The sequence below is a fragment of the Acomys russatus genome, chromosome 15 (assembly GCF_903995435.1).
Source record: "Acomys russatus chromosome 15, mAcoRus1.1, whole genome shotgun sequence".
NCBI classification, from domain to species: domain Eukaryota; kingdom Metazoa; phylum Chordata; class Mammalia; order Rodentia; family Muridae; genus Acomys; species Acomys russatus.
The window spans coordinates 64,981,691-64,993,559 of NC_067151.1; the positions used below are offsets into that span (position 1 = coordinate 64,981,691).

Genomic DNA, 11,869 nt, shown 5'->3' on the forward strand with positions numbered 1-11,869 from the left:
CCAGGAAATAATCTAATGGTTGGGAGTCACCACAACGGAAGGAACGGTATGAAGAAGCTGCAGCTGTGCTGGGTGTGGTGGCTTCCTTGACCACCCTGGCCCTTCCTTCTTCTTTCCCAGCAACCTGGTGCTGAGGTGCACGCCTTTAATCCCAGCACCCAGGGAGATAGAAGCAAGGCGGATCTCTGTGAGTTCAAGGCCAGCCTGGTCTACAAAGTAAGACCAGGACAGCCAAGACTACACAGAGAAACCCTGTCTCAAAAAACAAAACAAAAACAAAAACATATTGTAGCTGAATGAACAGATGCAGAGACACACAACCAAAGATTAGGCAGGGCTCAGAGGATCGTTTTGAGACAAGGTATCTCTGTGTAGCCTCGGTTGTCATGGACTTCTTTGTAGACCAGGCTGGCCTCAAATTCGCAGAGATCCACCTGCCTCACCCCCCTCTGAGTGCTGGGATTCGAGGCATGCACCACCTCACCAGGCTCCTGGAAGAGGGGGAGGAAGGATTGAAAGGGTCAAGTGGTCAAGGACACAAAAGGAAAACCTACAAAACAGACCTGGGACCATGGGGGATCACAGGGACTGAACCATCACCAGAGAACATCCATGGAGTAGACCTAGATCCGCACACAGTGTAACAGGTACAGCTTGGTCCTCATGTGGGCCCTCTAACAGGAGGAGTGGGGACTGGGCCTGACTGTTGCCTGTTTTTGGGTCCCTTTTCCCTAAGGGGACCACTGACCACCTTGTGTAGTGTCAAGTGACATGCCAAGGTGGGTTGATACCATGGGAGGTCTCCTCTTCCCTGAAAAGAAAGGGAGTGGGACATAAGAGGAGGGGAAGGGAGAGGAGAGAAAGGCATGGGGGGCGGGAAGAAAGGGAATGGAAGGAGGGGGAGGTGAGGGAAAGGCACAGGGAGGAGGGAGGAGACAAAGGGACAGGGAGGAGGGGGAGACAAAGGGACAGGGAGAAGGGGGTGAGTGAAAGGAACAGGGAGGAGAGGAAGGGGCCAAGTTCCAGTCTAGTGTAAACTATATTAACTAACTAATAAAAAAATAAGGGGACTCTACAACTGATTAAAACACTTTTATTCACTTTCTACTTCATTTGCAAGGCTCTGTCTGCAGAGATGTATGTGTTCATGCACTCCAGGAAGTGTCTCAGATCCCCGGATGTCCAGTCACAGATGGATGAAACCTCCTGTGTGGGCTGGGAACAGTCCAGGTGTCCTCTGCAAGAACACCATTGCTTTTGCCAACTGAGTTATCTCTCCAGTTCCCAGAAACTGAGTTATGGGTGAAAACAAGTCTTTGTCTTTTTCTACCTTTAAGAGTAAATGTTAATGTTTGTTTTCTCCTTGGACCTGACCCCTGGGTCATGTATTCTGCTCAGTCTAATTAAGTAGGTTCCTCGACACCTCCTAAAAACAATCTCTCTGTGCTGTGTTTCCTGCAAGCACCTAAGTTGACTCTCAGCCTTCAAGTCAGGAGAAAAAAACAAAACAATTCCAGCAAGAGGGCAGATGTTAGGTAGAGCACACCAGAGTCCAGGGCTGTCCACTTGGAGATCATTCCAGCTTCTTTCAGATGTTTGATATCCTGAGCCACCAGGCAGTCTTTCCCCAGATTCATTGTAAGTTGCTGACAACACCACCTGTTGCTGCTAGAAGACAGGTGTAGGTGACAACTAAACAGGTGCTAGCATTACTATAGACTTTGAGAGGGGCCTCAGGAAAAAGACTGAAAGGAAGCCAGGGACTGGAATGCTTTTGCCAGCAAGTGAGGATGGGAATCCACCATTTCCTTCCACCCTGAGGTCTCAGAGACCTCGGAAGCATGAACTGTAATGAAACCCAGGGCCTCCATTTTCAGCTGTTGTGCACTGTGGAGGTCAGCCAGGAAGAGAGTGTGAGCAGCATTCTCCACTGAGAGGTCCCTGCAGAGGGTGTCCTCACACATGGCCTTCAAGCGCTCCAGGCTATACCTGTCAGCAGCTGCCAGCACACCAGGGGCCAAGCTGTGGAGGTTTGGTGCCTTCCCTGTGTAAATGAATCCCATCATCTCCTTGAAGACTTGAGGCTCCATGTCCTGGATCTCAATTTGGTCCTTTGGCTTCTCCTTCACGTCATGTTCAAACATGGCGCTGAAAACTGGAGAGCGAGCTGCTAAAATGGCCTTGTGAGCCCGGAACTCGCGACCACCTACCAACAGGCTACAGTCTGTGAAGCAGGAAGTCTCCCACAGCTCCCCCAGGTCAGCAGTCAATGTGCACCTTGGAACCTTTATTGAAGATGCGGTGTTCTGTCCGGAGATGGTGTAGGAGTCTCCGAGCACGCTCACCTTGCAGAAGAGAGTGAGCCTGTCGTCCGGCAGTAGCCAATGCGTCTGGGACAAGAGGAAATCTCGAAGGATGAACTTTTTGAATCCACTGTGTTGGCCTGGCAGGAACTTAAAGATACCTGTGCTCCTTACATCTTGGGATCTGTCTCCTTTAGCATTTATGATATACATTCGGAAGTTTGCCCAAACTGGGCTCTTAGGACAGCGCGATTGCAGGTAAACTGACAGGTAATCTCGGCTTTCTTCATCAATCCCATCAGGGTAGAGTCTCAAACACCATTTCGGGCTGTCCCTGGCTCCTGATGAGAAAGGTGGGCTTTCCATGGCTCCCCACATTCCCCCCAGGCAAAAAGAGAAGTTGCTGATGGTCCACGTGTAAGAGAAATTCTGGACACTGATCCGTGTGGCGCCCCAGCTCTCGGCCGCCAGCTTCCCTGACATTTCTGCCAATGGAGGGAGTTTGAAGGTTAAAGTAGATTCAAAACCAAAGAATCAAGATTTGCTTCCTCTTCAACCTGTAGGATACAATGACACATGCTTTTTAGAGTTTTTTTTTTAGCTTCTGTTCCCTGCTCTGTTTCCTGTTCTTTGAGACCAGAAACTTGGGCCTCTGAAATTTTCTCTCCAGACCTCAGTATTAGTTTCAGGGAAGACAGTTCAGGCCCCAAACTACTCTTACGTCACAACATTTCTATTTTCCATATTGAATCTTTGGTCAGTTAGTAACATGTTTTGGCTAATATCCACATGCTTTGAAGTGTTTGCAACATTTTATACATTACTACTGCAAAATGTGCTCCGTTCGTCATGGTTCTGTAGGGTAACATACTTACAGAAGGAGTCAGTCAGCCTCTCCTCTCTCTCTCTGTCTCTCCATACACACACACACACACACACACACACACACACACACATACAGATACACACACATACGTGCATACATGTGGTTTATTAGAATGATTTACAGGCTGCAGGCAAAGCAATGCAACAAAGGCTAACTGTGTACAGACAGTCCTTGAAGCCAGTAGTTACTCACTCCACGAGGCTGGATGTCTCAAGTGGTCTTCAGTGTACGCTGGGATCTTGAAGAAGGAGGTTCTAATGGCACTGAATGTGTGAACTTGCTGTCAAGGTCAGAGCACGCAGGCAAAGAGTCGAAGCTTCCTTCTCCACGACCCAATATATACTCCCAGCAGAAGGTGTGACCCTATTAAAGGTGTGCCTCTCAGACCCAACACCTGGATTAAATGAGTCTCTTCTTGCCTCAATATCTGGATTAAATGTGTCTTCTTACCTCCAAATTGGTATTCAAAGGGGATCTACTTACTTGAACTCAACCAAAATATTTCATACCAGTGTGCCCTCCACTTTTGAGTTTTAGTTAATTTCAGATGTAGTCAAGTTGGGAGCCAAAAGGAGCCATCAAAATTATTTTTTTTTCAGTGTGTATATCTGAATTCTTTATTAAAAATCAGGTATCCATAGGTGTGTGGAGTTATGTTTGGGTCTTTAATTGGGTTCCATTGATCAGTGTGTCAATTTTTATGTCAATACTATGGGGTTTTAAAAAAATAATTTATTTGTTCCTGTATATGTGCATTAGTGTTTTGCCTGCATGTATATCTCTGGGTATCAGCTCTTTCAGTTATAGACAGTTGTGAGCTGCCATGTGGGTGCTGGGAATTGAACCTGGGTCCTCTGCAAAAGCAGTCTGTGCTCTTAACCTCTGAGCCATATCTCCAGCCCCCAGAGGTTTTTATTACAATAGTTCTGTGAAGAACTTGAAATTGGAGCCGGGCGTGGTGGTGCACTCCTTTAATCCCAGGATTTGGGGGAGGGCGAGGCAGGTAGATCTTTATGAGTTCAAGGCCAGCTCGGTCTCCACAGCGAGTCCAGGACAGCCAAGGCTACACAGAGAAACCCTGTCAGGACAAACCAAATGGGAAGAAAAGAACTTGAAATTGGGAATGGTGAGAATTCCCACAGTTCTTTTATCAGTAGATTTGTTTCAGCTATTGTTGGGTTTTTTGTTTGTTTGTTGGTTGGTTTTTTGGGGGGGACTGGGGGGTGCAGGATATGTTCCATATGAATGTGACAGTTGTCCTTCCAAAAACTATGAGGAATTGTTTTGGAAGTTTGGGATATGGACTCCATTGAGTCTGTAGATGGTTTTCGGTCGGTTGGCCATTTTTGCCATGTTAGTTTTACCAATCCAAGAGCGTGAGAGATCTTTCCATCTCCTGAGATCTTCAGTTTCTTCAGAGACCTGAGGTTTTCATCACACAAGTCTTTCACTTGCTTTGTTAGTGTGAACCCCATGTATTTTATATTATGTGAGGCTATTGTTTTGTTTTCACTGACTTCTTTCTAAGTGTGTTTGTCATCGGTCTATAGGAGGGCTACTTATTTTTGTGAGCTAGTTTTGTATTCACTTACTTTGCTGAAAGTGTTTATAAGTGGTAGGAGTTCTCCAATGGATTTTAGGGTAACTCATATTTACTATCTCATAGCATTTACAAATCAGAATATTTTGACTTCTTCCTTGTTTTTGTTTTTAGAGACAGGGTTCCTCTTTGTAGCCTTGCCTGTCCTGGAACTTCTGCCTGTAGACCAGGCTGGCCTTGACCTCCCAGAGATCTGGCTCCCTGGTGCTTTGGATTAAAGGTGTGTGCTAACACCACCTCACCTCCTTTCCAATTTGTACACCCTTGATCGCCTTCCGGTGTCTTACTGCTCTACTGAGATGTCAAGGTCATTATTTAATAGGTATGGAGAGAGTGGACAACCTTGACGTGCTCCTGATTTTAGTGGAATTGCTTTGAGTCTCTCTCCATGTAGCTTGCTGTTGGCTGTGGGCTTGCTCTAAACTGCCTTTGTTATGTTCAGTTACACCTCTTGTGTCTCTGATCTCTCCAGGACTGTTAGCACGAAGGGTGCTGGGTTTAGTCAAGGGCCATTTCTTCATTTAATGAGGTGACTGTGTGCCTTTTGTCTTTCAGTTTGTGTATATGGAAGATTCAGTGTATTGATTCCTGTATATTGACCCACCCCTGTGTTGTTGTGATGAAGCCTACGTGAACGTGGTGGGTGAGCTTCTGATGTGTTCCTGGATTCACTTTGCAAGTATTTTATTCAGTGTTTTTGCATCTGTATTCATAAGAGAAAATGGTCTATAGTTTTCTTTCTTCCTTGGATCTTTATGTGGTTTGGGTATCTGTGTAACAAGGACCACATAAAATAAATTGGGCAGTGTCCCTTTTGTTTCTGTTTACTGGAACAATTAGAGGAGTGTTGATATTAACCCTTCTTTGGAAGTTTTGATGAAATTCTTCGCTAAAACTATATGGTTCTTCTCTCTCTCTCTCAATGTTTTTTTTTGGGGGGGTAGGTGAGGTGACATAATTATTTTTTCTTTTTGTCTTTATTTATTCTTCATGCATGCAATGCAGCCTCACCAAAGTCCTCCCTTCCACTTCTCCAATTCCTCCCACCTCTGTCCCTCTCATCTGTTTTACTTCAGGAAACAAAAGATCTTCCAAAAACACCAAGAGAACATAGCACTGGGCTGTGGGAGCACATTCGATCCCAGCGCTCAGGAGGAAGAGAAAGTCATATCTCTGTGAGTTTGAGGGCAGCCTGGTTTACAGAGCAACTTCCAGGACAGCCAAGGGTACATAGAAAAATGCTGTCTCAAAAAATAAAAAGGGGTGGGGCACGCTAGAATCAAATCCTCAAATCAAGGCTGCATAAAGCAACCCAGTAGGAGGAAAATAATCCCAAGATCGGGCAAATAAGTTAAAGGCATCTTCACTTTTATTGTTAAGATTACCACAAAAACCCCAAGCTAAAAACCAACAAAAATCAAAACATAGCCATGAGTGGTAGTGTATGCATGTTATCCCAGCTCTCAGGGAGGCAGAGGCAGGTAGATTTCTAGGAGTTTGAGGCCAGCCTGGTCTACAAAGTAAGTCCAGGACAGCAGGGCTACACAGAGAAATCCTCAAATAACAAAAACAAAAACATCAAAACATATATGCAGAGGTCATAGCTCAGACCCACACAGGCCCTGTGATTGCTCAGTCCATCTCTGTGATGTCCTGTGGGCCCTGCTTATTTGCTTCTGTGGGCTGTTTTCTCCTGGTGTCCTCAAACCCTCTTCCTCCGACATTCTCCCCCACCCTTTGGCTGTTTTCCTGAGATCCACCTAATATTCCCTGTTGGTCCCTGCATCTGCTCTCACTAGATACCAGAGGAAGCCCATAGGCTTCGCCTTTTCCAACCCTACTTTCTTTGGGGTTCTTTAAATGTTTACACCTCCCTTCCTACCCACCTACTCTAGATAGGAGAGAAAGGAGATTTGTGGGAAAAGAAGAAGTAGATCCTTTTGAATTCAGTCCCTGGGACTGATTCCCCTGTCACATTCAGCAGGATTTCAGCAGACCAGCAATTCCACCAAAGTTGCTGCTGGAACCTGGAAGAGCAAGCCTTGAAGCCTTGATCCTTCCCTGGAGCGGTTCTCTCTAGGAGCAGTTCTCTCTAGGAGCAGTTCTCTCTAGGAGCGTGTCAAAGTCGAGTGAAGAACAGCCAAACAATACCAAGACCCACAAAGCCCCGACCTCTTGTTTTCGGCTCCTATATATATATATCCTCTCAGAGTCTGTACTAGGAAGTGTTTCAGCTGGCAAAAACCAAGTGCCCTCCCTGCCTCCCACCCCTGAGGTGGATTGAATTCTAAGTGGATAAACATCACCTGTTCTCTCATAAGTCTGTCCCCCATCTCACACTTGGGTCAAAACAAAAACATGTTTACACTTCAGGCTCCTTGTCCTCCAAAAATAGGATTCCTGGCTCGAGTCATCCTCATAGGTTCCAGGAAGTTTCCACTGCCTCAGGACTAGGCACTTCCTACCTGGCTGAGGCCAGACAAGGCAGCCCGGTTATGTGAAAGAGCTCAAAGAGCAGGAAATAGAGTTAGAGACAGCCTCTGCTCTAATTGGTAGGAGACCCACAAGAAGAAAAAGCTGCATGTCTGCTACATATGTGTTAGGGGGCCTAGGTCCAGCCGATTCATGGTCTTTGGTTGGTGGTTCAGTCTCTGTGAGCCCCCATGGGCCCAGGTTAGTTTACTCTGTAGATAATCTTTTGATGTCCTTGACCCCTCTGGCTCCCTCACTTCTCCCCACTCTTCCACAAGACTCCCTGAGATCCACCTATTGCTTGGCTGTGGGTCTCTACATCTGTTTCCATCAGCTGCTGGATGAAGCCTCTCAGAAGACAGTTATGCCACTGGTCATTAAAGGAAAACAAAATTGACAGAAACACATAGAAAGACATTTAGACTAAACACACATACACACACAGAGAGAGAGAGAGAGAGAGAGAGAGAGAGAGAGAGAGAGAGAGAGAGAGAGAGAGAGAGAGAGAGAGAGAAACAGACAGACAGACAGGAGAGTTACAGAGAGACAGGCATGGCAAGAGGAGACTGAGAAAGACACACAGAGTGACATCATAAACAGAGACAGACAAACAGAAGCAGAAAGGGACAGACAGAGAGAAAGCGAGAGATGGAGCGAGAGAGACACAGAAAGACAAACACCACATGTAGCCTTAGATGTCCTGGACTTGGTTTGTATAACAGACTCGCCTTGAATTCACCGAGATCCATCTGCCTCTGCCTTCCTGAGTGCTGGGATTAAAGGCGTGGGCCACATGCTTGGCTTGTTACTTAGTTTCTTAAGGCCTGTGGATTGTGGCATGGTTATCCTGCACTTTATGGCTAATGCCCACTTATTGAGTGCATACTACTTACTATACTTGTCTTTTTGGGTCTGAGTTACCTCACTCAGGACGATATTTTCTAGTTCCATCTATTTGGCTGCAACTTTTATGATGTCATTGGGCTGTTTGTTTGTTTGTTGTTGAGACAGGCTTTCTCTGTGTAGCCTTGGCTGTTTTGGACTCAATTTGTAGACCACGCTGGCTTAAACTCACAGAGATCAGCCTGCCTTTGACTCCCAGAGTGCTGGGATTAAAGGTGTGGGCCACCATGCCCGGAGATGTGATTGTTTTTAATAGCTGAGTAATATTCCATTGTGTAAATGTGCAATATTTTCTTTATCAGTCCTTCAGTTGAGAGACATCTACATCATTTCTAGTTTGTGACTATTGTGAACAAAGGTGATATGAACATGGTTGAATAAGTGTCCTTGTGTATGGTAGAGTATCAGTTGAGAGCTGTTTTTTCAGGGGCTGTAAAGAATTCTCTTGGCATTTAACGGGAACGGCATTGAATCTTGGCTGTCCTGGACTCACTTTGTAGACTGATCTGGCCATGAATCTAGCCCTGGATGTCCTAGATTCCCTTTGTAGACCAAGCTAGCCTTAGACTCATGGTGATCCACCTGCCTCTGCCTCCCTGGGTGCTGGGATTAAAGGCATGCGCCACCATGCCTGGCTCTAATGCAGGATTTTAGAGATTGTGCAGCAAAGCACACTTGACAGGGGGTCAGAGGTTGGAAGCAATTCTGGGGTACATCACAATACAGACCTTGCAAATACCAGATCACCTCCAGAGACCTCTCATGCCTACTGGACTTCCCCAAATCAATGGCTCCTGACAGCATGCCAGAGGCTGGAAGCAGTTTGCAGGTTCATCATGGTACAAGACCTTGCAAACACCAGATCACCTCCTACACAGCCCACATGCCTAAAGAGCTCCCTTAACACTGTGGCTCTTGGCATTCTGCTGTCAACCCTTTTGTTCTAAGGACTCGCTATAAACCTTGAATAAAATATAGAATCAAGTATTTGACTGCAGGAAAAACCCAAGGGAGGAATGTTGAAGCCTTCCAACATTGACACCCGCCCTGATATGCTTAGGCCTTGCCAGCTAACACAGGATCAGCTGTTTTGACTTCCCCGGCTCACAGTTCAATACTTGCTCCTGAAAACAGAATACTGACAGATGTTAAATGTAAACTCTGCTTGAGGTAACCCATAATATCCTGCCATGTTCTGTTTTCATGGGAAAGTAAAAACCTGGACTATCCCCAGACCCTCTGAAGAGGGAACTGGAAGATGCCCAGGTTCCCCAACCCTATATCCCAGCTAATCAGTTTAACAGTAAGTCAAATAAGGGTGTCTAGCTACCTCCCACAATATGCCTGGGATAGAATTGATTCTTTCCATTTGGTTATGGTTTTCTCCATGAAAAACTCACTCTAAAAATGAGTGGGCATCTGTGTGTCCCTGACCATGATCAGTCTTGGAGGTGCATTAATTAAACCATCTACATCTGACAGAGATGTGTGTCTGAGCAGTTTGTGCAGCTATTCTTAGATGATAAGACTCAGCTCCCAGGTGTATGGTCTTGGGGAGTGGAAGCCGACTCACAGGTTCCTGGGACACCAGGGTGTCAACAATTTCATTTTCCCTGTCTCTTAAATGCTAGAGTCACCAGGGTGTCTCTCATAGTTTCCATTCCAAAGTAATCTTCTCCATACCACAAGGACACTTGCACAACTAGGTTCATAAGAGTTTGGACCTATATTTGTCTCACCTACAAAAAATGCGGGCCTCAGATGGAGCAGAGATGGATGAAGTGGCAATCCATTGCCTTCTAACCTGAGACCCATCCCATAAGCGACAGTCGACCCCTGGCACTATTAATAAAACTCTGCTAGGATTGCAGACAAGAGTCTAGTATAACTGTCTTCTGACATTCGTATGGTCATTCACAGCAGAGCAGAGCTGGATGGACTAAACTTGACGTCACTGAACACAAACACTATGGAAAACCACAAGAAATTTCATCATTTTTATTCAGTTTATATTTCACTTGCAAGGCTCTGTCTGCAGAAATGTATGTGCCCATGCACTCCAGGAAGTGTCTCAGATCCCCGGATGTCCAGTCACAGATGGATGAAAACTACTGTGTGTGCTGGGAACAGTGCACGTTGATTTGCCAACTGCGATATCTCTCCAGTCCACACAACCTGAGTTATGCGGGGAAAACTATAGTGCTTTGTCTTTTTGTCCCCTTAGGATTAAATGTAAACATTTGTTTTCTCCTTTGACCTGATCCCTTGGTCATGTGTTCTGCTCAGTTGAAAGAAAAAAAGTTGCCCCTCCCCAAAATTTCAATTTGGGCTGTTAGTTGCAAGCACCTAAGTTAACTCTCAGTCTCCAACTCAGGAAACAAAAACGAAACAAGTAGAGCAAGAAGGCAGATGTTAGGTGGAGCACACCTGACTGCAGGACTGTCCACATGGCAATCACTCCAACTTATTCCAGATGTTTGAAATCCTGAGCCACCAGGCTGTCCTTGCCCAGATCCACTGTAAATGCAACAGCAATGCCTTGGTGTGCCTGGAGGTCACTGGTCACAGCATGATCTGTCCTTGAGGAAGACAGGATTAGTCACAACTACCCAGGTGCTAGGATCGCTTCAGGCGTTTGAGAGGGGGCTCCAGCCAAGGACCCTGTGCAGAAGACAGGGACTGGAATGCTTCAGCCAGCAAGTGGGGATGGGCTTCCACCATTTCCTTCCACCCTGAGGTCTCAGAGACCTCAGAAGCATGAACTGTAATGAAATCCAGGGCCTGCATTCGCAGCTGCTCAGCCCTGTGGAGGTCAGCCAGGAAGAGAGTGTGAGCAGCATTCTCCACTGAGAGGTCTCTGCAGAGGGTGTCCTCACACATGGCCTTCAAGCGCTCCAGGCAATATCTGTCAGCAGCCGCCAGCACACCAGGGGCCAAGCTGTGGAGGTTTGGCACCTTCCCCGTGTAAATGAATCCCATCATCTCCTTGAAGACTTGAGGCTCCATGTCCTGGATCTCAATTGGGTCCTGTGGCTTCTCCTTCATGTCGTGTTCAAACATAGCGCTGAAAACCGGAGAGCGAGCTGCTAAGATGGCCCTGTGAGCCCGGAATTCGTGACCACCTACCAACAGGCTGCAGTCTGTGAAGCGGGAAGTCTCCCACAGCTCCCCTAGATCAGCTGTAAACGTGCACCTTGGAACCTTTATCGCAGGCTTTGAGTTTTCTTCAGAAGTGCTATAGGTGTCTTGGACCACGTTCACGTTGCAGAGCAGGGTGAGATGGTCCTCAGGGAGAAGGCGTTCTGCCTCGGACAAGAGGAGATCTCTTGGCATGAACATTTTGAATCCCCAGTTGTCGCCAGGAAGAAACTTAAGGACTCGTGGGCTCCTCATTCCTAGAGTTTTGTCTCCTGCCGCATTTATAGTCCAAACCTGGAACTTTGCCCAAACTGGGGTCTTTGGACTCCTGAGCAACACCAGGTAAACTGACATGTAATCTTTGCTTTCTTTGTCAATGCCTTTGGGGTGAACTCTCAAACACCATTTCAGGTTGTCATTGGCTCCTGATGAGAAAGTCCCACTGAAAATGGTGTCCCGCATTCCTTCCAGGCAAAAGGAGAAGTTGCTGATGGTCCACCTGTAGGAAATCTTCTGCACAGTGATATGTGTGGAGCCCCGGGTCTTGCCTGCCTGGTCCCCTGACAT

The 11,869-nt window shown here is 46.5% G+C and overlaps 2 protein-coding genes across 2 annotated transcripts; both read right to left on the bottom strand.

The window, feature by feature from the left end:
- Window positions 1-1,733: 1,733 nt before the first annotated feature.
- LOC127199084 (speckle-type POZ protein-like) lies at window positions 1,734-2,786 on the bottom strand. The gene has a single exon (XM_051156939.1). It carries the CDS (start codon window positions 2,784-2,786, stop codon window positions 1,734-1,736), a length of 1,053 nt encoding a protein of 350 aa, XP_051012896.1.
- Window positions 2,787-10,780: 7,994 nt separating this feature from the next.
- LOC127198960 (speckle-type POZ protein-like) lies at window positions 10,781-11,869 on the bottom strand. Its single transcript, XM_051156871.1, has one exon. The coding sequence runs from the start codon at window positions 11,867-11,869 to the stop codon at window positions 10,781-10,783; it is 1,089 nt and encodes a 362-aa protein (XP_051012828.1).